At 54.5% G+C, this 27,270-nt stretch overlaps 1 protein-coding gene across 17 annotated transcripts in view; it reads right to left on the bottom strand.

Annotated features, from left to right (window-relative positions):
- Window positions 1-26,717, bottom strand: part of SARDH (sarcosine dehydrogenase) — a 77,292-nt gene extending 50,575 nt beyond the window's left edge. For 8 of the 17 annotated variants that reach the window (XR_013405323.1, XR_013405321.1, XR_013405322.1 and 5 more), the window contains exons 1-9: window positions 24,687-25,018; window positions 23,870-23,920; window positions 20,440-20,800; window positions 19,031-19,209; window positions 17,914-18,093; window positions 16,988-17,111; window positions 16,689-16,789; window positions 5,459-5,563; window positions 3,796-3,925 (exon numbers count right to left, since the gene is read on the bottom strand). Coding sequence is in view for 14 of the 17 variants with exons in the window: in XM_077967229.1 (XP_077823355.1) it covers window positions 3,796-3,925; window positions 5,459-5,563; window positions 16,689-16,789; window positions 16,988-17,111; window positions 17,914-18,093; window positions 19,031-19,209; window positions 20,440-20,770 (1,150 nt within the window). In the remaining 3 variants the exon portion in view is untranslated. Of the gene's footprint in view, window positions 1-3,795; window positions 3,926-5,458; window positions 5,564-16,688; window positions 16,790-16,987; window positions 17,112-17,913; window positions 18,094-19,030; window positions 19,268-20,388; window positions 20,801-23,869; window positions 24,142-24,562; window positions 24,635-24,686; window positions 25,019-26,454 lie in introns of those variants that run through there. The other 9 variants (XM_077967230.1, XM_077967223.1, XM_077967234.1 and 6 more) reach the window with 8 other exon arrangements.
- Window positions 26,718-27,270: the final 553 nt, after the last annotated feature.

The raw sequence follows: 27,270 nt of genomic DNA, 5'->3' as shown, positions 1-27,270 counted from the left end.
CTTCTCTGACCCTGGAGACCACGCCGCGGCTCCCCCACTGCACCATCGTCCTGCTGTGTCCCTGCCAGAGACTGGTCACTCCTGCCCACTGGACCTTGAGAGGGCAGGGACCAGTTTTCTCACTGCACATGCCCCCGCCTAGCACAGGGTCAGAGCCCAGCAAGTGCAGGTGCTTGATAAATGTCTGTTGAGCCAACAAAGGATCCAAAGTTCTGCGGGGGAGGAGACCAATGTCCTGCTCCGGCGGTCACCGCTGAGCCTCAGACAGAGGCCAGGACACGGTGGGACAGGAACCCTGGCTCTCTGTGGCCACAGTCCTGGATTCAAACCCTGCTTCACTCCTTCCTAGCTGTGTGGCGTTGGACGAGTCACTTTGTCTCTCTGAGCAAGGCTTAGTGTCCTCGTCTATAAAACTGGGATAGCAGAAGCTCCTTCAGAGGGCTGTGTGCTCGCCAGCCTACAGACATTCATGTCCTGGGCCTGGCCCTGGGAGGCAGTGCTGAGCAGCACATGTCCCAGCCCTCGAGGAGCTGACGGAGGGAGGGAGCGAATACTTACATAAGCAAAAAACAGACGTTCTGGTAAAGAAAATACGAGGAGCTGAGGGCCACGCGTCACGGACGTGCCGGCTGCTGCTGTTGGCGCCCTAGCACCACCCCGTGTTAGATTCTAGATGAGGAAGCAGCCGGCCCTGGCCTGAGGGGCCCCAGGGCACCAAGTCTGGGGGGCCATCCTCTGCATGCAGACCAGAAGCAAGCGCCGTCCCGCTCCCTGGAGGGCGATCAGGGCCCCCACGCTAGGAGCTGAGGGGGCAGAGAGCCACGGGGAGCCTGGGCTGAGAGCCTGGCCAGGAGAGGCAGAGCTCCTTGAAGGGGCAGAAGGTGGCAGAGCCACTGCAGGGGAGGGTGGAGGAGGCAGGCGAGAGGGGCAGGGCCCTAGGTGGAGGGCCTGGGTTATCAGGGCAGAGGGCAGAGGCCGGAGCAGCCATCTGGGTGAGAGACAAGGAAGATTCCAGAGAGGCAGAAAGAGTGAGCTGAGGCTGGGTGCAGTGGCTCATGCCCGTAATCCCAGTACTTTGGGAGGCCAAGGCAGGTGGATGTCTGGAGCCCAGTTCAGGACCAGCCTGAGCAACATAGTGAGACAGGATCTCTACAAAAAAATCAAAAAATCATCCAGATGTGGTGGAGTGAGCCTGTAATTCCAGCTACTCGGGAGGTAGAGAAGGGAGGATGGATGGCTTGAGCCCAGGATGTCGAGGCTGCAGGGAGCCACAATCCAGCCTGGGTAACACGGCAAGACCTTTTAAAAATGGGGGTGGGGGAGGTAACCTGGGCTGGGTTTGGGGATGGCCCAGGGAGCACTTTGGGAGGGCTGGAACTATTTCCAGGCCCAGGGCGGGCAGGAAAGAAGCTCTGAACAACCTCACAGGGCATCTGCGGGGAGCGCTAACAAGAGCTAGCAAAGGGGCAGCTGTAGGGAACAAGGGTCTCTTGGATGTTTCACAAATGACTCAGGCGGGTTGAGCAACCCGAGGACGCATGGGACCTCCAGGCAGCATGGCCAGGGGCCAGGCCTGCGGCTCCCCCCCTGACCTTGGTGAGCTCCACCATCCTGGAATGAGAGCTCTGCCTGCCCTCTGGGGCGCTCCCTAAGTCACGGGGGCCTGGGACTTCCCTGCTCTTTTCTGGAGGCCAAAGGCCATTGGCCATGCCTGGCAAGGAGAAATGCTGATTCCCCACCAGTCTCCCATCCAGCCGACAGACCAGATCCAAGATGTTCTCGCCTGCACATCTTCCCCAGAATAGGGCCTCGTGGGGAGTACCGGCTCCCCAGGCTAATTAAAACGAGACAGAGGAAGAGAAAGAGAGAGATAGACAGAGAGACGCCTGGGGTTATCTGTGCTTCTGGGCTTCTTCCGGGCCTGTGTTTCTCGCTGCCAGACCCACGCAAGCTGGGGGGGTTGCAGGGGTGGGGGCAGTGAGTCACGGTCGTGTGCTCCCACCCTGCACGCTGCCCCGGCCCCTGGGGGCTCCATCTGCTTCTCCCTGGGGCTGCACTTCGCGTGGAGCCTAATCCACGAAAGTAGCCCCTGCCGGCGGCTGAGCCGATGCTGAGCGTGCCAGGACAGAGGGGGCTGGACGCTCCGGGGGGCCACAGCCCTTCTGTGTTGGGACTCTTCCCTGTCTTTAAGGTCGTCGTCTGCTCCCTGCATGGCCCGTGGAAGTCCCTGGGCCCCCCGCTTCGTGCCGCCCCACTCTACTCAAATGCTCTCTACAGCTGCTGGCCCTGACCCACGCCCTGCACCGCCCTGTGGCTTCTTGTCCGTAGGCCACCCTGCCAAGTCGGTGCTCCGTCACCATCTCACAGATGCACCTACTCCGGAGGGCACCCACTCCAGTGCCCTTCACTCAAGGCACAGAGGGACTCACCGGGCTTCTGACACTAAGTTTCCCTGGGGACAACACTGTGTTTCTCTGAACCTCTCCTGGCCCTGAAGTGGGGCCAGAGCTCCCCCTACCAGGAAGCAGTGGGGAACACTCGTGTGATTCTGCTGGAACCCCGATGTGGGCGAATCTCTGTGCCCACCTGGTGCTCCCCTGCCCAGATCAAGTATCCGCGGCAGGCCCAGCGCCATCTCGCCCTCCAGGGCCGGGCTGGGCTGCCCCCCGCTCCTGGCCGCCTGTCTGTGTCCTCAGGCTGTGGCCGCCCAGCCACTCCATGCCTCCTGTGAGAGCACCCACCCACGGGCTGTGGTCAGTGACTTGCATTGGGTCTCCCCTGCCAGAAGGAGGGCGCTGGCCTGAGTGGGCCTGCCTCGGGCACAAACAAGGTGCCACTTAATGTAGAATGAATGCCCTCATGAAGGAACGCCGGTGCTCTGGGGTCACTGGTAGCTCCCGGGCTGCCCCACACTCAGCTTGGGGACATCTGGCTCAAAGTCCTGTGGCTATAAATACCAGGGTGCCAAGGCCAGCTCCAGCCCCTGCTGCCTCCCAGAGAGGGCACCTTTGCCAGGGCCCAGGCCAGCAGCCTCAGCCCCACACCCGCCCCCTGGGGCAGAGCCTTCCGGGCTCCCCAGGCCAGCAGGGTGGGGCAGGGCTGCGCTGCGCTTCGGATGACCCACGTGGGGCATCTGGGAGCTGAGCCCACCTTTTTGCTCCCGCCTCCTCCAGCTCAGTTCTCCTGGGGCCAGCGAGGAGGGCCAGAGTTAGGGGAATCTTGGCACAAGAGCCTTCCCCCGCTGAGCTGGCCTCCGGGTGCAAGCCGCCAAGAACAGTGGGGAGGCCAGCAGCATGGGGTCCTGGCCAGGGCAGTGCTCTCTGGGAGCGGTGGGGGCTGGGGCTGGAGGCAGAACTGGGACTCACAGCTGTATAAGCCTTGCATCAGGGAAGGTCTCAGCCCTTCCATTCCTCACTCAGCCTCACAGGGTGCTGGGATGCGGCCCGCTATTCCCATTTTACAGATGAAAACACAGAATTCCAGGGAAAAGTCGAGTCTAGGGATGAAGAAGCCCAGGTGGGGAAGCCAGGACGAGTCACACTTGAGGCAGGAGGAGGCCCTGGCCTCGTGCTTGGGGCAGATGGTGGCCCTCGCGAAGCCCAGGCCTCTCGCCCGTATTGAGGAATAAAGGCCACACTTAGCACCCAGGGCTGCTAGAGTCATGCAGCCAGAGGGCCTGGGGACAGCCCTGGGTCCCCTGTGGGACACAGGCTGGCCTCAAGGGGCATCACTACCAATAGTCGTCAGACGAAAAGACCCACGGACGCCCACCCCAGCTCCGAGGCTCTCACTCACCAGGGCCACAGACCGTGGACTTGATTCCTGTCTTCTCCAGCACAGGGACCCGGTTGATGGCACCTTCAATGTGCTGGGTGAACACCTCCCAGTCCAGGTCAAAGAGGCCAAAGGCAAACTTGTCTGACACCTGCCAAGGCAGCGCAGGGGGAGTCTCCTTTATCCCCAAGAAGGCCATGCGTCCCCACGCAAAACCTGCCTTGTGATGGCTGCCAGGCCAGCCTCTGCTGAATCAGATGCGTTAGAGGGCTGGTGGTCACCCACACGTCCCGGCAGTTTGTCTCCCCTACCCACCAACCCATCAGCAAGGCCTGTCTGCTCCCCCTCCCCACCCCGGCCCAGGCCTCCACCCACTCAGCCCTTGATGGTTGCTGTGGCCTCTGGCTGGTCACCCTATTCCCCACCCTCCCTCAGTCCACTCCCGTAGATCCCACCATGCCCCTTCCCTACTCACAAGCCTCTTCTGGCCCCCTGCGGCTCATGATGGCCCCAAAGTCCTGCGGGTACCAGCCTGCCTACCTCTACCACTGGGCCCGCCACCCTGACTTCCCGCGGCTCTTTGGGAAGAGCAAGCTTGTTTGAGCTCGAGGCCTTCACCCCTCAGTGGCGCAGTTCTTTGCCCAGACCTGGTACGCTGGTTTGTGGTCTCGGTACAGGGCTCTGCTTGGATGTCCCCTCCCTAAAAAACCCTGCCCTGACCACCCATCTAGAGGATATCCTTCTGCTCTAGTCTCTCTTGGCTGATCCTTAACCTGCTAATTTTATTCAGTGCATGATCGCCTTCCAGAATTTCATTCCTTATTTGTTTGTTTGTTTGTAACAGAGTCTCACTCTGTCGCCCAGGCTGCAGTGTAGTGGTGCGATCTCGGCTCACTGCAACCTCCATCACCTGGGTTCAAGTGACTCTTGAACTCAGGCCTCCCAAGTAGCTGGGATTACAGGTGCCCGCCACTACTCCTGGCTAATTTTTGTATTTTTAGTAGAGACGGGATTCCACCATATTGGCCAGGCTGGCCTCAGACTCCTGACCTCAGGTGATCCACCTGCCTCAGCCTCCCGTAGTGCTGGGATTACAGGTGTGAGTCATCTTGCCCAGCCGTTTGTTTGTTTATTGTATGTCTCCCCACCAAAATACAGGCATCCAAAGTCAGGGACTTCCATCTTCGTTTCCCTCTTTCTCCAGAAATTAAAGCAGATTTTAGCCCAAAGTAGCCACTCAGTAATTCCATGTGTGGACTAAATGCATACACACATAGAACGGGGCTGCAGGGCTGCCCTAACCCCAGAAGCTGCCCAGGGAACAGCCCAGGCCAGGGGAGATGTTGTTGCAGCAGCTGGCTGGGAGGGCAGTGTCATTTGCTGAAGGACATGGGACTTGTGTGCTCTCATGCCCTTCTGAGGTCATCACTGCACACTGTGCAGCCCTTCACTGTTGGTGTTTTGAGGCAAAGCCCTCCAGCTGCCCCAGTTCTGGATTTGACTGCCTGCCAGGACCCTCAGGGTAAGAGCAAGATGGCTTTGAGCTTGGTGGGGCCGGGGACCTGCCACTTCTCGGGTGTTCCTCTGAGGAGCTTCAGGAGGCTGGTCTTCCTGAAAGAAGCCCTCTCAATGCGGAGATGCAGCCCTGACTCCCTCCCATTAACCCAGGGCCCTGGCATCTTACCTCCTCCCAAAAGATGGGGTTGGCCTCATAGCCACCCACAGACAAGGCATCCCCTTGGAGGCGGAGGTAGACGGAGGCATCGTGATCACGGACGTTGGGCATGTTCTGGAAGGCAGAGAGAGAGGCTTTGGCATCAGCCAGAACTGGGTGGGGACTTGGTTCCCATGCCCCATGGTGGGCCGGCACCTCCACCCAGGGTCACCAGCCCAAGATAGTCCTCCTCGTTGTAGGACCCTGAGGACAGGGTGGACACGGGGTCTTGAGTTACACACAGTGAACGGGTCACTGCCATTCAAGCCTGTCCTTCTCCAAATCCCACAAAATAACAGCAAAAGGGGAAGAAGGAAGGAGGAATGGATGGAGGAAGAGAGAGAGGGAGGGAGGGAAGCAAAACGTATAACCCACAAAGATGAGAGAATAGGCAGAGGCAACAGCAGAGGATGGATGGGAGATTGCAACCAACCCTGGAGGATGCAGAGTAGATGGAGGAGTGGTGAGCCTTAGCTGGGGCTGGAGGAGAGGGAGACTGAGCAAGACAAGCCAGTGTGCCCCTCCTGCCTCCTCTTGAATCTTCAGAGCTACCCCAGGTTCTTCTGCAGGGGGTAATGTGCTTGCTCATGTACGGAAGGATCTTCCCCTGGAGATGTGGGTCCTGAGAGGCTCCAGACGTGGGGAGAGTGGACTGCCATCCCCCCACCCCCCATAGCAGATTAGAGACTCTTCTGTGAGACACTGAGAGGCCCAGTGAAGACTTGAGATGCTGACACCAGGGTCCCCCTAAAAGAGAAGGGCTTGCCGCCCAACCTTCCTGAGAGGCTCTCCAGTCCTCCCCTCCAAGCCTCCAATCAGACTGCTGCTCACTCTCTCATAAAAATAAAACCACAGGGTCAGACACGGTGGTTCACACTTGTAATCCCAGCACTTTGGGAGACTGAGGCAGGCAGATCACGAGGTCAGGAGATCGAGACCATCCTGGCTAACACGGTGAAACCTCGTCTCTATGAAAAGTACAAAAAATTAGCCGGGCGAGGTGGCGGGCACCTGTAGCCCCAGCTATTCGGGAAGCTGAGGCAGGAGAATGATGTGAACCCGGGAGGTGGAGCTTGCAGTGAGCTGAGATCACGCCACTGCACTCTAGTCTGGGAGACAGAGCGAGACTCTATCTCAAAATAAATAAATAAATTAATTAATTAAATTACATTAAATTAAATAAAACCACAGGCCGGGTGCAGTGGCTCACGCCTGTAATCCCAGCACTTTGGGAGGCCAAGACAGGCGGATCACCTGAGGTCAGGAGTTCAAAACCAGGCTGGCCAACATGGTGAAACCCCGTCTCTACTAAAAATACAAAAAATTAGCCAGGTTTGGTGGCACATGGCTGTAATCCCACCTACTCAGGAAGCTAAGACATAAGAATCTCTTGAACCTGGGAGGCAAGGGTTGCAGTGAGCCAAGATTGCGCCATTGCACTCCAGCCTGGGCAACGAGAGTGAAACTCTGTCTCATAAATAAATAAATAACCATAAACCACAACAAGAACATCAGGAATACAAGAAGATGGTGTATTAGTGTGTTCTCACACTGCTAATAAAGACATACCCAAGACTGGGTAATTTATACAGGAAAGAGGTTTAATGGACTCACAGTTCCACATGACTGGGGAGGCCTCACAATCACGGTGGAAGGCAAATGAGGAGCAAAGTCACGTCTTACATGGCAGCAGGAAAGAGAGACAGCATGTGCAGGGGAACTCTCTTTATGAAACCATCAGATCTCCTGAGACTTACTCACTACCACGAGAACAGTATGGGGGAAACCACCATATGATTCAATTTTCTCCACCTGGACCCACCCTTGACACATGGGGATTATTATGATTCAAGGTGAGATTTGGGTAGGGAGACAGCCAAACCATATCAGAGTGAAAGACAGTGCTATGAAAAAGGAATCTAAGATGAAGAAAGAGGTCTTTAAATGAGATATGATAGTCAAAATTTACAATTCAACAGAAGAGCCAGATATGGCTGGGACCATCATCCAGCGATTAGGCTAAAAGAAAAAGACTACAAAACAGGCCGGGCGCGGTGGCTCAAGCCTGTAATCCCAGCACTTTGGGAGGCCAAGATGGGCGGATCACGAGGTCAGGAGATCGAGACCATCCTGGCTAACACGGTGAAACCCCGTCTCTACTAAAAAATACAAAAACTAGCCGGGCGAGGTGGCGGGCGCCTGTAGTCCCAGCTACTCTGGAGGCTGAGGCAGGAGAATGGCGTGAACCCGGGAGGCGGAGCTTGCAGTGAGCTGAGATCCGGCCACTGCACTCCAGCCCGGGCGACAGAGCGAGACTCCGTCTCAAAAAAAAAAAAAAAAAAAGAAAAAAGAAAAAGACTACAAAACAGAAATCAGGAGTGGAAAAAAATAAGAAAATCAGAAGGTCCATCTTGAAAGTCCAATCTCCATTTTACAGGGGTTCCAGAAAGAAAAGACAGAGAAAAATGCAGTCGAGGAAAATGTCAAAGCAACAATCCAAGAAGAGTCCTCAGATTGAAAATCACGCATTCATATGGAAGGGCCCAAGAGTGCCCACCAAGCCCTGGGTCTGGACAGAGGCCTGCATCAAGGCCACGCCATGGGAAACTGGGTGGCCAGGACACAACACTGGGTGGCCAAGAGGGCCATCAACAGGGGACCGCATTGCTGGAGGCTGGAAGACATGGAGCAGATTCTTCAAACGTCTGATGGATGTTTTTCAACACAGAATTCTAGATCCTGTCAAGCCATCAATCAAGTGTAAGAAAAGAATAAAGGCTTTTTCAGACATTTATGAACACAAAACATGTACTTCTCACATACTCCTTTGCAGTAAATGGCTAGAGAACACACTGTGACAAAAGGAGGAAAATAAACCCAGAAAGAATAAAAGCTATGGCTCCAGGCAGGGAGAAGTAAAGAAGGCCCTGGAGTGACAGCATAGACCACACAGTGGCCAGTCTGAAAGGGAGCGGAAGATCTGAAGGCAGCAGGAAGTCCTCCAGGGGAGGGAAATGGGACTTAGAGGCATTAGGTGGTTTATCTGATGTGTATGCATAGTCAGAAAATAATATCAATAGGTGTTTGACAGATCCCTTGACACAATTGGGGAAAAATAGTGACAGTTATGGACACACATGCAAATACCCTCAACAAAACAATAGCAAACTGAATCCAGCAACATACAAAAGGGATGATACACCATGGCCAGACTGAACATGGTGGCTCATGCCTGTAATTCCAGCACTTTGGGAGGCTGAGGCGGGAGGGTCACTTGAGGTCAGGAGTTCAAGACCAGCCTTGGCAACATGGTGAAACCCCATCTCTACTAAAACTACAACAACCAGCTGGGTGTAGTGGCACATGCCTGTAATCCCAGCTACACAGGAGGGTGAGGCAGGAGAATTTGCTTGAATCCAGGAAGCAAAGGTTGCAGTAAGCCAATATCATACCACTGCACTCCAGCCTGGGCAATAGAGTCTCACTCTGTCTCAAAGACACACGACAAAACAAAACAAAACACCATGGCCAACTGGAATTTATCCTAGGAATGCAAGGTTGGTTTAATGTATGAAAACCAAACAATAAAATACACTATATCAACAGAGTACAGGACAAAAACCACATAATCATTCCAGTAGATGCATAAGAAGCATTTGGCAGAATCCAACATCTTTAATGATTTAAAAAAAAAAAAAAAAAAAAAAAAACCTCAACAAACACTTAACAAACTTGGAAGAAGGGAACTTCCTCAAAGTGCTGAAGAGTATCCACAAAAACCCACAGCGAATGTCATACTTGAAGGAAAAAGAATGACTGATTTCCCCCCAAGATCAGGAATAAGAGAAGGATATCCATTCTTACTCCTTCTACCCAACATTACATTGGAGGTTTTAGCCAGGGCAGCAATTAGGCAGCAAAAGTAATAAAAGGCACCCAGATTGAAAAAGAAGAAGTAAAAATATTCCTATTTGCAGATAACAAGGTCTTGTATATATAAAATCCTAAGGAACCCACTAAAAAACTACTAGCTCTCCTCTCTCTCTCTCTCTCTCTCTCTCTCTCTCTCTCTCTCTCTCTCTTTCTCTCTTTCTTTCTGACAGAGTCTCACTCTATCACCTGAGCTGGAGTGCAGTGGTGCCATCTCAACTCACTGCAACCTCCACCTCCTGGGTTCAGGTGATTCTCCCACCTCAGCCTACCGAGTAGCTGGGATTACAGGCACGTGCCACCACGCCTGACTAATTTTAGTATTTTTAATAGAGACAGGGTTTCACCATGTTGGCCAGGCTGGTCTCGAACCCTGACCTCAAGCATCTGCCCACCTCAGCTTCCCAAAGTGCTGGGATTATAGGTGTGAGCCACTGGGCTCAGTCAAAAAACTAATGTATTTCTATACACTAGCATTGAATAATCTGAAAAGGAATATAAGAAATAATTTCACTTACAATATCATCAAAAATAATAAATACGCTTAGGAACAAATTTGACAAAAGTCTTTCTAAAAACTAGAAAATACTTTCAAAAGAAATTAAAGAAGATCTAAATAAATAGAAAGACATTTCATGTTCATGAAATGAAAGACTTATTTTTGTTAAGGTGACAACACACCCCAAATTGATCTATGGCTCCAACACAATGCCTGTCAGAATCTCAGCTAGTTTCTTTGAAGAAATTAAATAGCTGACCCTAAAGTTCATACAGAGATGCAAAGGACCAAGAATGCTCAAAACAATTTTGGAAAGGAAAAACAAAGTTGGAGGATTCACACTTCTTGATTCCAAACTTACTGCAAAGTTACGTAATCAAGACAGTGAGGTACTAAATAAGGATAGACCTACAGATCAATGAATTAGAATTGAGAGTCAAGAAATAAACCTTCTTCTTCAGAGTTAATGATTTTCAATAAGGGTGCTAAGACAATTCCTTGGGGGAAAGCAGACTTCTCAAAAAATGGTGCTGGGCCAACTGGATAGCCACATGCAAAAGAATGCAGTTGGACCCCTACCTCACACCATGCACAAAATTTAACTCAAGATGGATTACAGACATAAGTATAAAAGCTAAAACTATAAAAGCCTTAGAAGAAAATATTAGAAGTAAATCTTTATAGTCTTGGGTTGGGAAATGTCTTCTTAAATATGACACCAAGAGCACAAATGACAAAAGGGGAAAAAAAAGAGATGAATTGGACATTATTAAAATTTAAAACTTGTGCTACAAACCATACCATAAATAAAAGTGAAAAGGTTATGTATGACTTCTGGATTCTGAGAGAAAAAAAGAAAGTGAAAAGACAACCACTGAATAGAAGTTTCAACCACTGAATAGAAGAAAATGTTCATAAATCACATACATAATAAAGGACCTGTATCTAGAATATTTAAGGAAATCCTACAACTCAATAAAAAGATTTTTTTTGAGTCAGAGTCTCACTCTGTCGCCCAGGCTGGAGTGCAGTGGCGCTACCTTGGCTAACTGCAAGCTCCGCCTCCCGGATTCACACCATTCTCCTGCCTCAGCCTCCCGAGAATCTGGGACTACAGGTGCTGCCACCACGCCTGGCTAATTTTTTGTATTTTTCATAGAGATGGGGTTTCACTGTGTTAGCCAGGATGGTCTTGATCTCCTGACCTCATGATCCTCCTACCTCAGCCTCCCAAAGTGCTGGGATTACAAGCGTGAGCCACTGCACCCAGCCAAGCAAACCTATTCTTAAATGGGCGTAGTGTCTGAGTAAATCTTTCTCCAAAGAAGATATACAAATAAATCAATAAGTACACGAAAAGAGGCTGCACATCATTAGTCATTAGGGAAATGCAAATCAAACCCACAGTGAGACACCACCTCACACCTTCTAGGATAGCCGGCATTAAAAAAGACAAAAAATAACAACAGTTGGTGAGGATGAAGGGGAACTGGAACCCCTCCATATACCTCACTGGTGGGAATGTAAAATGGTGCAGCTTCTTTGGAAAGTAGTCTGATAGTTCATTGAAATGTGAAATAGAGTTACCATATGATTCAGTAATTCCACTCCAATGTATATATTGGGTGTTCCTTATCTGAAATGCTTGGGAACAGCAGTATTCCACATTTTTTATTTTTGGGGATTTTGGATGTTTGCATTATTGGATATTTGCATTACCTGTTGAGCATCCCCAAACCAAAAATCAAAATCCAAAATACTCCAGTGAGCATTTCCTTTGAGCATCATGTTAAGAGTTCAAAAAGTGTTGGATTTTGGAGCATTTTGGAGTTTCAGATTTGGGGTGCTCAACTTGTATAAACTCAAGAGAAATAACAACATAGGTCCCCACAAAAACATGCATATGGATGTTCACAGCAGCACTATTCAAAATAACCAGAAATGAGAAACACCAAATGTCCACCAGTGGGTGAATGAATAAATAAAGTACATTCTATCCATACAATGGAGTATTATTCAGCTGCAAAAAAGTATGAAATACTGATACATGTACTACATGGACAAACCATGAAAACATATGACGCAAAAGAAACCAGACATTGTGTGATTCCATTTCTACTAAATGTCCAGAATAGGAAACTCCATCGAGGCAGAAATCAGATTTGGGATTGCCTAAGCCTGGGGATAGTGTGGGAAATGGGGAGTGACTGATAACAGGTATAGGTTTTGGGGCATGAGGATAATGTTTTACATACACACACACACACACATACACAACAGTTACAGAGGAAACTGGGACAAAGCAGCTGGGACAAAAACTATTAATGACTCCAAGAAACACAAAAAGTTGGACACTACTTGATCAGGCATTAACAATGTTTACGTAATCAGCTAGGCACGGTGGCCCACGCCTGTAATCCTAGCACTTTGGAAGGCCAAGATGGGCGGATTGCCTGAGCTCAAGAGTTCGAGACCAGCCTTGGCAACATGGTGAAACCCCGTCTCTACTAAAATACAAAAAAAAAAAAAAAAAAAAATTCCGCTGGGTGTGGTGATGGACGCCTGCAATCTCAGCTACATGGGAGGCTGAGGCACGAGAATTGCTTGAACCCAGGAGGCAGAGGTTGCAGTGAGCTGAGACTGTGCCACTGTACTCCAGCCTGGGCAACAAAGTGAAACTTTGTCTCAAAACAAAACAAAACAAACAAACAGAAAACCAATGTTTACAAAATCATAATATGGCAGACAGGAACTGCTGATTTAACCAATAAACAAACCAAACAAAACAAGACGATTTAGAAAGCAAGCAGGCATAACGTCCACCTCCACTGCGGCTCCTCTGCACGCAAGGAACAGCCTTCTCTCAATGCCTCTGTCACCTGCCCCTGAACTGGAGATGAGCACAGGACACGTGACCCCTGACCCGCCTCTGAGAGCAGAAAAGGGGATGTGCAGAGACCAGAAGGGACATCCTGGCAGATGCTCCCTCCCTCTCCGCCGGGATCCCAGGAGTCCTGTTCATTGGAATGAAAGTATCTGCATCAAGGGATCGTTGTCAGGCAGCACATAGAAGTTCCCAGTAACTGAGCACTGTTTAAAAATAATAATAGCCAGGCGAAGTGGCTCACACCTGTAATCCCAGGACTTTAGGAGGCTGAGGCAGGAGGACCACTTGAGCAGTTTGAGACCAGCCTGGGCAACATAGCAAAATCTCATCTCTATAAAAAATACAAAAAGTAGCCAGGAGTGGTGGCACGTGCCTGTAGTCCCAGCTACTCGGGAGGCGGAGGTGGGAGGATCGCTTGAGCCCAGGAGGTTGAGGCTGCAGTGAGCTATGCTCGTGCCACTGTACTCCAGCCTGGGAAACAGAGTGAGATCCTGTCTCAACCAATGATAATAATAATAATCATATCCTAACCTCTACCAGCACTACTACTTTGAAAACAAAGCCGGCCCCAGAGCTCCATAGAGCAGGACAGTGGGGACACCTGGTGGCCGGGGAAGCCCCTGACGCTTGTCCCAGCAGGATCCGTGTCTGGACTTTCCTGCCCCTTGCACAGACCCTGCTACCTCTGAGCACCCAGCGGAGTTCCCAGTTCAGCACCAGCGTCCAGTGGAGCCCTGGCCTTTCTCTCCAGACAGCAGCCTCCTGCTCTGACTGTCTCCAGTCTGGCCCTGGTGCCACTGACTCCCTGCCTCCTGACCTCAGCCCATGCCTTCCATCCACCTCTTTCTTCCATCCGAGCCCTGCCTTATTGCTCCTGCCCTCTGAGATCTTTCTCCGAAGCTCCAGCTGGCAACAACTCCACACCCCTCTGTCCTTGTCCTTGTCATCATACAGCTACGTCCTCACCAGCACCTGCTGTATGCCAGGCACCATGCCCAGCTGCATCACTCTGTCCTTCCCGCAACAGAGCCTGAGGCAGTAGGGATGGTTATTACCCATTTTGCGGAAAAGGGAACCAAGGTTCAGAGTGGTGACAGACTTTCCCAGCCTGGGTGATGGAGGAGTCAGCGTTTAAACCCAGCACCCGGGCTCTTACCCACGACTCTGCCCCCGATGGAGAAGCCACTCCTTGCTGCTGCAAAAGGATGCCGGAGCGCAAATGTGAGACCACCTAAGAGCACCCGGGCCACCTGCTTCAGCGACAGCTCAGAGAGGGAAGAGATGAGCCCTGGCCACAAAGGAAGCTGTGGGCAGAGCTCTCTAGGACCCAGGCCTGGGACAGATCCTCAGAAAAGGGAGATCCTTGGGGCCACACAACCCTCTGGCCACCCAAGAAGAAAGATGAACCACCCGTGAGACCTGAGCCCTCACCTGCCAGCCGGAGCCCCCAGGCCCCAATGTGTGTGGCTGTGTCTGATCAGGGTGGACAGTGTCCGGCTGCACAAGGCTGCCACACCTAGGGAGCTTCCTGAGCAGATGGAAATGGGCTGCACAGGTGGCATGCACCCAAGACAAGGCCCCCTGCAGGTGGGTCAGGCCACAGCAGGTGGGCAGGTCAGGGCCGGCGGCCTGGCTCCTTCTTCAGATTCACACCAACTGCCCAGCGGCAGCCTCTGGAAGGGCCAACTTCTGGGCACCTGCACATGGCCAGGTGTCAGAGGAACATGAGGGGCTCTGTGCGAAGCCCCATATCTCCATTTTTCTCCTACCAGGTCTCGGAGCTGCCGGGGCTGGTGGCCCTTTTCCTGTGCTCTTGTACCAGAGGCATGCTGGGATCTGGACTGGCTTTGTAAGTAACACCCCCTAGCTTTGCTTGAATCTTGACATAGACAAGAGGAGGCAGCTGCAGGGACCTAGGCCAACTCTGCCTTGCTTCTTCCCTGGAAAGGCATCTCAAAGGCAGGCCTTGGGAGGAATTAGGGATGGAGGATGGAGCCACAGTCCTGGGCTTGGTGGACACTCTGTGGCCACCCTCCCTGAAGTCCCAGGACACAGCTCTGCACGCCCTCCAGGAGCCCACTGCAGCCTGAGCACGACCCCTGGTGGCCACCTAGGGGAAGAGGCTCTCCCCAGGGACCCGGAGCCGGGGAAGAGGTCTCAGCACTCAGCTCTGACACCCACCGTGTGACTACTCTTAGTCCCTAACCCGGCACGTGGCACCAGCCACCCGCAGTGAGCGTTTGCTGGAGTTAGACTCATTCTATGAATAAGGGGTCCTGAGTCCAGTGGGGCGTGGCTTGCCAGTGCACTGCAGTCAGAGGCAGGAGCCCACTGGGACCGGCTCCATTTCCCCACCCTCTTCATCGCCCTGGTCTACGAAGCAACCAAGCCTGGCACCTCCCCGGTGACCACAGGGAAACCAGGCTGGCAAAGGGTGGTGATGGGTAGCCCCTAGGGACGAAGCTCCCAGCTCAGGGGCCCAGGCTTCCCTCTCACTGGCCCTGACCCTAAACAAGGGCAGTCTGTTCTCACATTGACTCTGCCCCACAGCCTCTGGCCCTGGCTATCTGAACAGCCTGCAGGTCCCGACTGCCATGCATGCTCTGTGCACGCTTCTTGTCCACCACGCCACCCTCAAGAGCCTCACCTAGATGCAGCCGCCTCCTCCAGGGAGCCTCCCCTCGTCCACTAGGGCTGGGAATTCCTATAGCCCCTGCGTCCCCATCAGAACCCTTATCAGCATGTTCTGGAATTGCACGTATACTTGTCTGTACCTCCCAACTCTACCCAGCAAGAATTAGATCTCTGTCTGTGTTATGGCCACAGCTTCTAAAATCGGGTCTGAAACACCGAGCTCACCCCATCAATGTCTGATGCAGGGAGGGTTTGATGGAATGTGAACGGTTGGATTAATATGTAGGTAGATGCTGGAGGAAGGGCAGAGGGAGAGATGTGTGGCTAGAGGGAGGGAGGGAGGGAGGGATTGATGTGTAGAAGGTTGAGTGGGTGGGTGGATGGAAGGATATATGAAAGAAGGGATGGACAGGTGAACATGTGGATAAATAGATGAATAGATGGATGGAGAGATGGAGGAGGGAAGAATGGATGGAGAGATGGCAAGATGAATAGAGGGAGGGAATGGGTGGAGGGAGGAATGGACGAAGGGAAGGGAGATGGGTAGAGGGATGAGGGAATAAATAGGAGAAGGCGTGGATAGATACAGGAGTAGATGGATGGAGAGACAGATGGAGAGACGGAGGGCTGGACAGAGAGAGGAATGAGTAAGGGAGGGTCACATGATGAATGGATGGAAAGAGGGCAGTCAGTAACAAAGTGGCAGGAAGCTCCCAGCCACCACCATGGGAGGGAGGGGTTGAGGACAGGAGAGAAGAGAGAAGAGAGGGCAGGAGGCACCCAGGTGCCAGCAGGTGCACCCAGGCCCCCAACCTCCCTTAGCAGAAGGCTCTCAGAGAGGTTCTTCATGCCAGGAACCAGCACCCTCTGAGACAGGCACCCCAGGCACACTGGGAGCGTGCAAACATTTGGGGCTTCCCTGAAACTCCTGGGCACAGAACATGACAAAAAGCTAGGCCTCCTCCACCATGCAGGACAGGCTGGGCTGCGTTCTGGGCATCAAGGAGAGGCCAGGCCCTGAGGAACAAGGGGGTCAGCCCCATCAGGGATACCCCTGTGCTCCCTAGTTTAATCTTCACACCACCTGGAAACACTCCGTGTTACAATCCCCATTTCACAAATGAGGTGACTGAGGCTTGGGGCAGTGAGGGAACCCACTAGGGTCGCACCACCTGGGTTCAAGCTGGGATTCAGAGCCAGGTCGCTGTGCCCCCCACAGACTGACACAGAACCCGGGGCTGTCCACCTACCTGAATCCCCTCGATGCGCTTGGTGACGACATAGGCATGGTGCATGGCCACCAGCGGGACCTTGACTCCAGCCATCCGGCCCACAGCACTTGCCCACACTCCTGCGGGCAGAGCACAGACAGCTCAGCTCTGCTGACACCTGGTGGGAGCTGCCTCTCAGGTGTGCACAGGCTGCCTCTGCAGACCTGTCTGCCCTAGCAGGGGCTCCCCACCCCAGAAAGAAGCCCTACAGAGGTGGGAGCAGGTTTAGGGAGCAGCCAGCATGGCCACACAGGAGTCAGGAGAAATGCTATTCCCACCTGCACAGTTGACCACGCAGGGCGTCTGGATGGAACCGTGTGGAGTCTCCACACCTGCAACCCGCCGCACCCCAAAATCATCTGTCCACACACGAATGCCGGTCACTGGGCAGTTCTCAATGACCTGGGATTGAGAGGAACTGCTTCTAAAACTCCATGGGACTCCCTGGGGGAGTTTACCAACCCCCCTTCAACCAACCTCTCCTCCCAGAGGGGAGCTGGGGACACTGTTTCTGCTAGCAGCAGGTCCCCTGTGATACTATCAGGGAAACGGGATGACCACAGCACCAGAAAACTAGACCCACCCATGCCTCGACTTGGAGAACTTGAAAGTTGATCAAGTTCTTTCACTTGACTTGTTTGGGGGAACCCTCTTTTCATAATGTGAAAAAGTAACTGACTTTTTTTTTTTAAAGCAAGATATTTGATTAATGGAAGGATGTTTGCAGTCTACTGTTTGGTTAAAAAAAAAGTCATAAAACAACAGCAGTTTGGTTCTATTTTGCATACATATATATTTTCATAGAAAAATATTTGGAGTAAAACATACTAAAATGTCAATACTAGTTACTGCTGGGTGATTTTGACTTCTTTTTTGCTTATGTGTCTTCTTAAAATTGTTCTACAAAGATGTGCAGAGTTGAGATAAATGTAGATACAAATTACAAGAAGGGCTTTTGAGACAATTTGCTTGTGCAGCAGAGGAATGGGTGCACCCACGGCATGACCTGATGTCTGTGAACAGACCGAAGGCATAGCCTCCCCTTAGCAGGGGTGGACCAGAAGGCTCAGAGAGGTCCTCACTGGCCCCAAGTCACACAGCAGTCAGAGAATGGCTGCTGTTCTCTTGCCTTCTGCTCTCAGGGTTCTAAGGCAGGAGGAGTGGGCTGGGAGCAGGGGACCCAGAGCCGGGGGGCCGTCAGTACCTGTGCTCCTCGGGCAGAGGCTGCCCTGGCGAGGGTGCTACAGGTGCCAGCTGGGTCCATAGTACCGTCGTGGGGCACATACAGGGTTCCGTAGAGGTCGTCCACGTTCATCAGCGGGTACAGAGTCTTGGTCTCTGCCGGGCTCAGCACATGGGATTCCACACCATACGCCTTGCCCAGCTGGGAGGACCCAGGGAGATTAACTGAGTCTGTGGGAAGCAGACCGCTGGGCCACTCCCTCCCCAGCTGGGCATCCACCGCAAACCCCAGCCTCACTTTCTCCCAGAAGCCTTAGCCGGTCCCCACGGCTTCGGAGCCTGTCCCTTGAATCTGCTTCAGCATAAGAGTTAAGGAGCAGGGGATACTCCATTGAAGCAGGCTCCAGGGCCAGGCCCCCTGTGCCAACCCGACCCTCACCAGCTGTGTGACCAACCTGGGGCAAAGTCGCTTCAGGCTCACCCAAGTGAAGTGGGGGTGAGAATAGTGTATGTCACTGACCAAGAACTTAGACCAGTGCCCGGCACAAAGTGTCTATTATATAAAATAAATAACCCCACAAGTCTAATACTTTAGGCCTGAGAAGTTTCCCAGTCAGACCAGCTGCCAAGAAAGACGAAGGTCCTCAGTTTCAGAGTGTCAGATAGACCACGCCCCCACATTGATTGCCCCAAGAACAGCCAATCAGTGTCCTCAGGCGTGGACCACTGGGAGGGAAGAGCTGAGCCAATCAGATTCCCTGTCTGGGAATTCTGAATGAAGCCTGGCAAAGTCACTTTCTCCAGGTGGCACAGCCAGCAAGGGGCAGCGCTAGGGCTGGAACCCAGATCTGTCATCTGCCGGGGCTCCTTCCCTGTGGCATGTCCTCTCTCTCGTGGCAGAACGGTGCCCACCGACATAAGCCCCACCCCCGACCCCGCAGGAGGCAGACTCATCCACACAAGCCCCCCACCCCCAGCCCCTCACGGGATGCGCACACGGACATGAGCCCCCCGTACCTCCATCCTCACAGGGAGCCCACCCTACCCCCAACAGGGCGTGCACTCACCAATATGACCCCCCAGGGAGTGCACCGCCCCACCCAAGTCCCCCTCTTTGCCCCCCGCAGGGGAGCACACACCGACATGAGCCTCTTGTACTCGTCCAGGCGCTGCCGGTTGGACGCGATGAAGAGGCCCCCGTTCTGGATCCAGCCCGTGTGTAGTCCCGTCTCCTCCTCCAGCTCCCGGCTCACCACACGCCGAGTGTGGGCCAGAAGCTCCACCTCCACGTCACTGGGCCGCAGCTGCCACAGCAAGCCTGCCCAGGAGGGTGGGTGCCATTACTCCCCAGGGAGGGGACTGCACCTCCTTCCCCCCTACGAATATCTGGAGATACCCTGATATTCAACCATGGGTGTCTTTCTCTGCAGGGTCTTTCTCTGCAGGCCCTGGGGGGCCTGGAGAGGTTGTTGAGCAGGAAATAACGGGACCAAGATGAATGTGAGGGAGGTCTCGCCCTTGGGCAGCTCAGAGAGTGACATAGCAAAGGCCCCCATTTTTGGAGCACCTACTGTGTGCCAAGCCCCGTGCTAAGCCTGTCGTCCTATGAGGAGGGCATGATTCTCTTATCGATCAAGTTCAAGTGGCACCAACAGTTCTGTGGCCAAGGTCACAGAGCAGGTGAGTGGGGGCACCAGGACACCAACCCACTACTGAATGAAGCCTAAATCTGCACTCTTCCCAACAAAGGCTGCCCTCCAGCAGCAGAGTCTGAGAGGTGGCAGGCCAGGGGTGTGACTGATGAAGTGTCAGGGAAGGGCTATGACAGCCCAGCTAGGGGCCGGTGAGAAGGCAAGAGCAAGGGTTGGAGTCGTGGCATGTGGGAGCCGGCTCGCATCAGCTCTCAGGAGCCCGGGGATAAACCTCTTCCCAACTCCACAGTCAGTGACCTCATACTGGTGGTTTGCTATTGGCCAAGGGAGTGTTTATACCACAGAAATTGGCCAACACTGCAAGTCAGGAGATCCTGTTTACCAGGACACCCATGGTTGAAAGGGTGAAGGCAGAAGGTTGGCTGTCCTGGGACATGCACACCATAGGTGCTTAATACATGCCCACTGGTTAGTTAGGAGAATGAGAACTGTAGAAGCCTCTGGTGCTCATGGAGGACACAGGTCTGCTTCACCCCTAAAGGTCTCCGTCTGTCCTCCTCCACTCCCTGGGATGCCCTCAATCCTGGTGGCTCTGTCCGGGAAAGGGGCTTCTGCTCTCTGGACCAGCTGCCTGGAGTTTCCGGCCTTGGTCCCAGCTTCACTCTCCAGGCCACACAAGCAGCATCTACTTCCTCCTCCCACCACAGCTCTTGAGAGACTTGGAGGGCAAGCAGTACCCCCAGCTCCACCCATCTGCAAATTGGCCAAGCACCCTTCGCCAGGGTCTCTTCCCTAGGCTGGTGGTTGTGAACCCTGAACTGTCTCAGCTAGCAAGGGACTGTGGCCCCTCGCTATGTCCTATCCCTCCCTGGCCCTACCTGGCCCCTGGTCCCTACCTGCCGTGTGCCAGGTGGTCCCGGAGGTCAGCCGCTCCCGCTCCAGCAGCACCGCCCCACTCATGCCCAGCTTGGCCAGGTGGTACAGAGTCTGGCAGCCCAAGCTGCCTCCACCAATGACCACCACGTTGGCTGTGCTGGGCAGGGGTCGGCTCGGGCCTTGGGCCACCACCGAGGTGCCTTGTCCCTCCTTCAGGGTCCGCTGATACGGCACACTCTTCTCGGCTGTGGGGCCAGATGCGCTGGACAGGTTGCATGGCCCCAGGCCCCGGGTAGGGCTCTGGCGAGGGCAGGCAGCAGCCACACGTAGGGCTCGGCTCAGTGAGGCCATGGGGGCTCCGGGCCTCAGCACAGCAGGGAGCTGGGGAGAGAATCAGAGCTGGGTGGGGTGCAGAGGGGACATGGTGGGGGCTGTGCTGAGTACCCAGGGGAATAAGGGCCCTACGGTATTACCTCCCAGGACTTTCCTCCTGCCGCTTCCCCGTGTCATGCATGCATTCATTCATTTATTCATTCATTCATTCTGTGTGTATTTTTAAGGACCTGGTATGCAGCAGGCTCTGTCAGTGCCCGGGGCAACCATGGTGAGGATAGGTCTCTGCCAGCCCACAGAAAAGACAGGGAGCGCCAAGCTCTGGGTAGGAGTGGGGGTCGGGGCCATAAGGGGAGGCAGAGAAGAGTGGTTGATGTGGCTGGCAGAGGTCCAAAGTGAGATCTGAAGAAAGCGGGCTGCCCCGTGAGGCCAGGCAGGGAGGACGGAGAGGGGACTGAGGACAGAGGACCGATAGCTGGAAAGGAGGAGCTCTGGTCTCAGGCACGCTCACCCCCAGGTCGCAGACAGTGAGAGGCCAGGGCTGGGAGGGGGCCATCCCGCCAGCCTCGAGAGCCCTTTCAGAGCTCAAGATGCTTCTGAGGGACCATGCAGCCCTGGGAGCCCACAGGTCTGTGCTGAGGCAGACCCCAGGTCCTGTGGTGTGGGGATGGGACCTGGGGGAGTGCCCAGAGAAGGCGGTGGTGGTGGCACAGCAAGGCAAGGCAGGGGCTGTGTTGAGGGATGGAGTCAATTGCACTCCCAGACAGAGAGCCAGGAGGCAGAGTCACTGTGGACGCTACAGCAGTGGCCACAGGGTATCAGCAGACAGCCTTGAGATGGGGCACCCAACCCCCAAGCCTGAAGCCAGTGCCTCCTCCTGGGCAGGCCCCTCCCAAACCCAGACAAGAGGTGTTGCCCCCTCTTCAGCCCCAAAGCTCGGTGGGACCTAAGGCAGAAGCTGATGAAGGATGTGGTGTCTGGGCTCTGCTCCCTTGGGGCCACTGGGATTGCAGAGTAGGGGCTCAGAAGCTAGGTTAACAGGCCTTCCTCCCCTCTGCTCCATCCCAGCTGACCTACCCCAAATCCCTCCTCCTCCTTCAGGAAGCCCTCCCAGATCTCCCCAGCCAGAAAAATCCAGTAACAATGAGAATGCAAGAGGGAGCCCTCCTTCTCAGGAGAGAAGGCGCTGATGAAAACGGATGTCTCCTTGGGTGCGGGTGACGCAGGACAGGCAGTCAAAGGAGTCGTCATGTCCGGGGGACGCAGCAACCGTGGTGACTGTGCAATCAATACAATCAGCCTCCACGTTTGCGTTGCAACTGAGCTCGTTCAAGCAAAGCTGTCTGCAGTAGGGCTTTTCCCTTGGAGAGGGCATGCCCACATTGATTTCACCTGTCCTCAAACTGACCCCTTTGCTCATTCTAATAGTAAAAAACACACCCCTGGGTGGAGATTTTAAGATGCTAATGAGGCCGGGCTGGGGGGCTCATGCCTGTAATCCCAGCACTTTGAGAGGCCAAGGCAGGCGGATCACCTGAGGTCAGGAGTTCCAGACCAGCCTGACCAACATGGAGAAACCCCCGTCTCTACTAAAAATACATTAGCCAGGTGTGGTGGTGCATGCCTGTAATCCCAGCTACTCAGGAGGCTGAGATAGGAGAATTGCTTAAACCTGGGAGGTGGAGGCTGCAGTGAGCCAAGACTGCGCCATTGCACTCCAGCCTGGGCAACAACAGTGAAACTCCGTCTCAAAAAAAAAAAAAAGATGCTAATGAGACATGTGACGTTTGAACAAGCATGTACAGCTACCTCATGTGCACCCAGAGGACCCGCCATCACATGTTTCCTAGTAACCTCTCTTTCCGCCCGCTTATGAATAATTGTGGAAGACTCCCTGAAAGGGGGTTTCTCCAGCAATGGTCAACGCTGCCTCACCCTTAGGAGCAGTCCCCCCAAATCCTCTCTCTCCCAGGGTGCTGCACTGTCTTTTCCGCACCTAACTTTCAAAATGTTCTTTTTCCTTTGCAATAAATCGCTCTATGCTGCAGCTCTTTTGCTGTGTGTCTCATGTTTAAATTCTTTTTGTTTGTTTGTTTGTTTGTTTTTTTGAGAAAGGGTCTCACTCTGTCATCCAGGCTGGAGTGCAGTGGCACGATCTCGGCTCACCACAACCTCTGCCTCCTGGGTTCAAGCGATTCTCTCGTCTCAGCCTCCTGAGTAGCTGGGATTACAGGTGCATGCCACCAGGCCTGGCTAATTTTTGTATCTTTAGTAGAGACAGGGTTTCACCATGTTGGCTAGGCTGGTCTCAAACTCCTGACCTCAGGTGATCCGCGTGCCTCGGCCTGCCAAAGTGCTGGGATTCCAGGCATGAGCCACTGTGCCCGGCCTAAATTCTTTAAACTAAGAAGTTAAGAACCGAGGTCTCACAACAGCCATCAATGGAGGGGTGGGGTGGTGTCCTGCGCAACGTGGACCTCCACTGCCCTTTTCTGGGATCTACAGGAAAAGTGAAAGGGATGTGGCTGTGATCCGAGGTGTGGAGTGCTGTGCCACCTACATCAGTATGAACGATTGATGTAATTAGCTGAGAAAGTCAGCCTCGTTTTTCAAGAGTGGACCATATGCTATGCACGTTCGTTCACTCTCGTTGAACACCTATAGACACATACTTCACAGCGGGGGAGTCTGACACATGGAGAGGCTCCCTGAGGTGACCAGGGTCACAGGGCCTCCATGTGGCCGTGCCAGGGACTCTCTCCTGCCCCCTCTTCTGACCATCCCAGGGGGACTCAGGACCCACTGCCACACCCTGTCCCACCTGAACTCTGGGCACTGCCCAAGCCTGACGAGGTGCAGAACCCTGTCCTAGGTACAGTGGGGGATGTGAGGGGGATCCCAGCTCTCAGGCAGGTCAGGGCGGCCCTCCCATCCCCTGCCCCAGCGCCCTGTCCCCAGGGAGGGAGCAGGGAGTCTGCTCGGAGTGGCGAGGGGAGTGTGGAGGGGTTGGAGCTTGTCCTCAGCCTCTCAGCCCTCAGTGTGTCAGCCTGTCTGCCTCCTGCCTGCAGAGGTGGCCCCAGACAAGGAGGCATGCCCCCTGCACGTGTCTGTACGTACCTTCAGTGCTTGAAGGTCCACAGTCTTCCAGGAGCCCCCAGAAGTGGTGCCCTACGAGGGGAAAGCCAGCTTGAGTGGCACCGAGGAAGGTTCTCCAAGGCTGAACACCCCTGCCCCACCCCCCACCACGGTGCTGCACGCACAGCACACCTGGTCAGCTCTGGGCAAAAGTCTCTCTCCTCCTTCCAACTGTGCCCAACACAACGGCTGCTGGCGCCAGAGGCCGCCACGTGCCCCTTCACCACCTGTCTGGACAGTCAGGGCTCTCGGGACTGCCAGACTGGGGGCTGGGGGCTGGCAGCGGCCCCAGTGGAGACAGCCCGGAGCCCCTCCTGCCTGCCACCTCCCTAGAAATAGCTGCCTCCATATTAACCCGCTCTCCTGCCCCCTCCAACTCTCTCCCGCCCCTGAGTCAGCTTCCCAGGAGTGAGGGCTGAGGACAGCCCTGGGCTTGGGATCAGACAGACGGTGGAGGTTTTGTCACAGGACCGGGGCCTTGAGCAACAACTTAACCTCACTGCAAAGCAGGGGACCCAGGAACGCCCTCCTCCTCCCAGGCTCAGGGGGTGGCGGGGGTCAAGCGAGGAGAGCGCCTGGCACCTTCGCCTGGGGCGGGAAGGCAGATTGTTGTGGGGTGGAGCGGTGGGGGGCGGGGAGGCAGCTGCCCATATGGTGAATCCTGGTCCTGCTCACCCAACTGGATGGTCCCTGCAGCCACAGGCAGAGGGAGATCGCAGCCAGCTCCGGCCAGGCCCAGCCCCGCCCACATAGGGGAGGCCCCAGCCTTGTCCCTCCCTGGGGGTGTACCTCCAAGTACCTCTCGTCAGCTGCAGCGCCCCTCGGCCCTAAGAGTGCTTGGCCCAGCGGAGGTGCCTTCACCTTCTTGCTTCCCAAGCAGTGGCCTGGCCGGAACCCCAGGCCTTCCCCGCCCCCTGGCCTCGCTGCCAGCCCCGTGTCGCCGCCCAGGATCTGGGCGGAGCGTACCGCCCACCGCCGCGGCTTCTTGGCCAGCTCAGTGGGGGCTTCGAGGCCAGCCCAGTGGGCAGCTCCCTCTGAGGGTGGCAGAGCAGGGCTGTAAACCCCATGCCCCATTACCCGTAGGCGACCTGGCAGTCAACCTCCCGCTCCAACCCTCATTTCCTCATCTCTGAAACAGAGGCCTCAGGGTTGCTGCAGTGAACCCAGGCACCCCTGCCTGCTGGAGCCTGCCTGAGCTCCCCACGCCCAAAAGGAGCTATGCACAGGCAGGGTGGGCAGGAAAAGCGGGGTCGGCAGCAGCTTGGGCCAGGGGCCTGTCCATTGCAGGGAGGCTCCTTTGGTGAGGTCATCTCAGCACATGTCCCAGTTTGCTCACCCCCAGGGACAGGGCACTCGCTGCCTTCAGAGGCGGGTGAGAAGGCCTGGGTCAGCTTCCCAGGGACAGGGGCTCCGGTTCTGTCTGTGTCGTGCTCTCCTGAGCTCCCAGATCCCTCCCGTGTTTGGGGAGAGGCCCAGGAGCCACTGGCTCTTTTACTGCACAGTACGTAGGCCCCAGGGCAGGGATTCCAGCCTCCAGTGACTGTTGGGGACAGCAGTGCTCAGGGAGGGGGCCACACAGCAAGCTGGTGGGGGAGGCAGACTGGATGCTGCAGCCTGACTCTGGGCTGGGGCAAGTCACCCATTCCCAGGCAGAAGTGGACACCCAGAAGAGGGGTGCGGAGGAAATCCAGAAAGAAATCCAGAAGGAATACACCTTTGGGTCAGGCACGGTGGCTCAAGCCTGTAATCCCAGCACTTTGGGAGGCCGAGACGGGCGGATCACGAGGTCAGGAGATCGAGACCATTCTGGTTAACAGGGTGAAACCCCGTCTCTACTAAAAAATACAAAAAACTAGCCGGGCGAGTTGGCGGGTGCCTGTAGTCCCAGCTACTCGGGAGGCTGAGGCAGGAGAATGGCGAGAACCCAGGAGGCGGAGCTTGCAGTGAGCTGAGATCCGGCCACTGCACTGCAGCCTGGGCGGCAGAGCGAGACTCTGTCTCAAAAAAAAAAGAATACACCTCTGGATGCCCAAAGAATCAGAACAGGTGCTGATGTAAAGTAAGATCTCCTCTTCGCACTGGATCAAAGATGGGTATTTCAATGGCAGTCTGTTAACACTGTAGTGATGCCAGCTGCCAATACCGGAAGTGATCATATACTAAACCGCTGTAATTAATACCAATCAAATCGTTGTGTTCTTATTCGCACCGAGGATGCCCGACTGTCTTGCTGCCAGCTTGTCTATCCTCTACATTTACTGAATGCCTAATGTATGCAAAGCACTGCTGGGAAACCGATAGTGACATCTAACCGATAGATCCAGCCCCTGCCCTCGAGGGGCTCAGGGTCCATGAAGCAGACAGATCCAGGGAGAGGCACGACACCACGAGGCTGGCTTCCTTCCAGCAGGGGAATCCCAGGAGGACCTCTTAGAGGAGGGGGCCTGGGCTCTGGGCCTGACCACGTGCTGACACCATTCTCAGTCCATGCCTCAAAGGCAAAGGGCCCACTGGCTTAGGCCCCTGGCTGCCTAGTGGAAAGCCGGCCCCACCAGTTTGAGGCTTGCCTGGGGTGGTGTGGGGGTCCTGGGGCAGAGGACCTCCTCTTCAGATGGTGTGGCTTGCCCAGCGGCCTGAGCTAGGGCTGTGCTCACCCAACAGGGTGACAAACGAGCTCAAGAGGGCAAGGAAGGAGCATGGCCCAAGTTCTCCCAGGAGCCCTGGAGGTGCAGGTGCATGGGAGAGAGACACAGCAAACACCACAGCCCCAGGGCAGTGGCCAGGTACCCCACACCTCTCCTGTCCCTGCACTCAAAGACAAGCGGCAGCTGTTGCAAAACTCTTACAAGCCAAGAGGGCAGCACAGTGACCCTGCACTTTGGACAAGGGGTGGTGGCAGGGGGCCGGCCCTGACCTGTTAGCTGTCTGTTAGCATCATAGGATTTTCATCCAGCAGGGCCTGTTAGCACCCAGCTCAGGTCTGGGAGAGGTGGAAAAGCTGTCTCCCCCTCTGGGGGACTAGTAGTCACAGCTCTGGAGGGGCCAGAGTTGGGACAAGGAGGCCAAGACAAGGTCCTGTATGATCTCGGGCTGGTCTCATCACCTCTCACTTTGCTGAGACTTAGTTTTCCCATCTTGGAACCAGAGGTTAGAAGCCCTGCCATGTCAGTTTCACAGAAGCCTTGTAAATTTCCCTGAGTAAATTTCCCCCAGTCTGGCTCTAGACCACACCAACAGAGGGGCTACCACCTCAAAGAAGTCACCTCCACCAGGGATAAAATCCACTTGATCATGGTGCATGATCTTTTTAATGTGCTGTTGAATTTGGTTTGCTAATATTTTGGTGGGGATTTTTGCATCTCTGTTCATCAAGGATATTGGCC

The sequence above is a fragment of the Macaca mulatta genome, chromosome 15, assembly GCF_049350105.2.
Source record: "Macaca mulatta isolate MMU2019108-1 chromosome 15, T2T-MMU8v2.0, whole genome shotgun sequence".
NCBI lineage: Eukaryota > Metazoa > Chordata > Mammalia > Primates > Cercopithecidae > Macaca > Macaca mulatta.
Note: the sequence above shows the minus strand (reverse complement) of the source record. Positions and strands in the feature narration are given on the sequence as shown.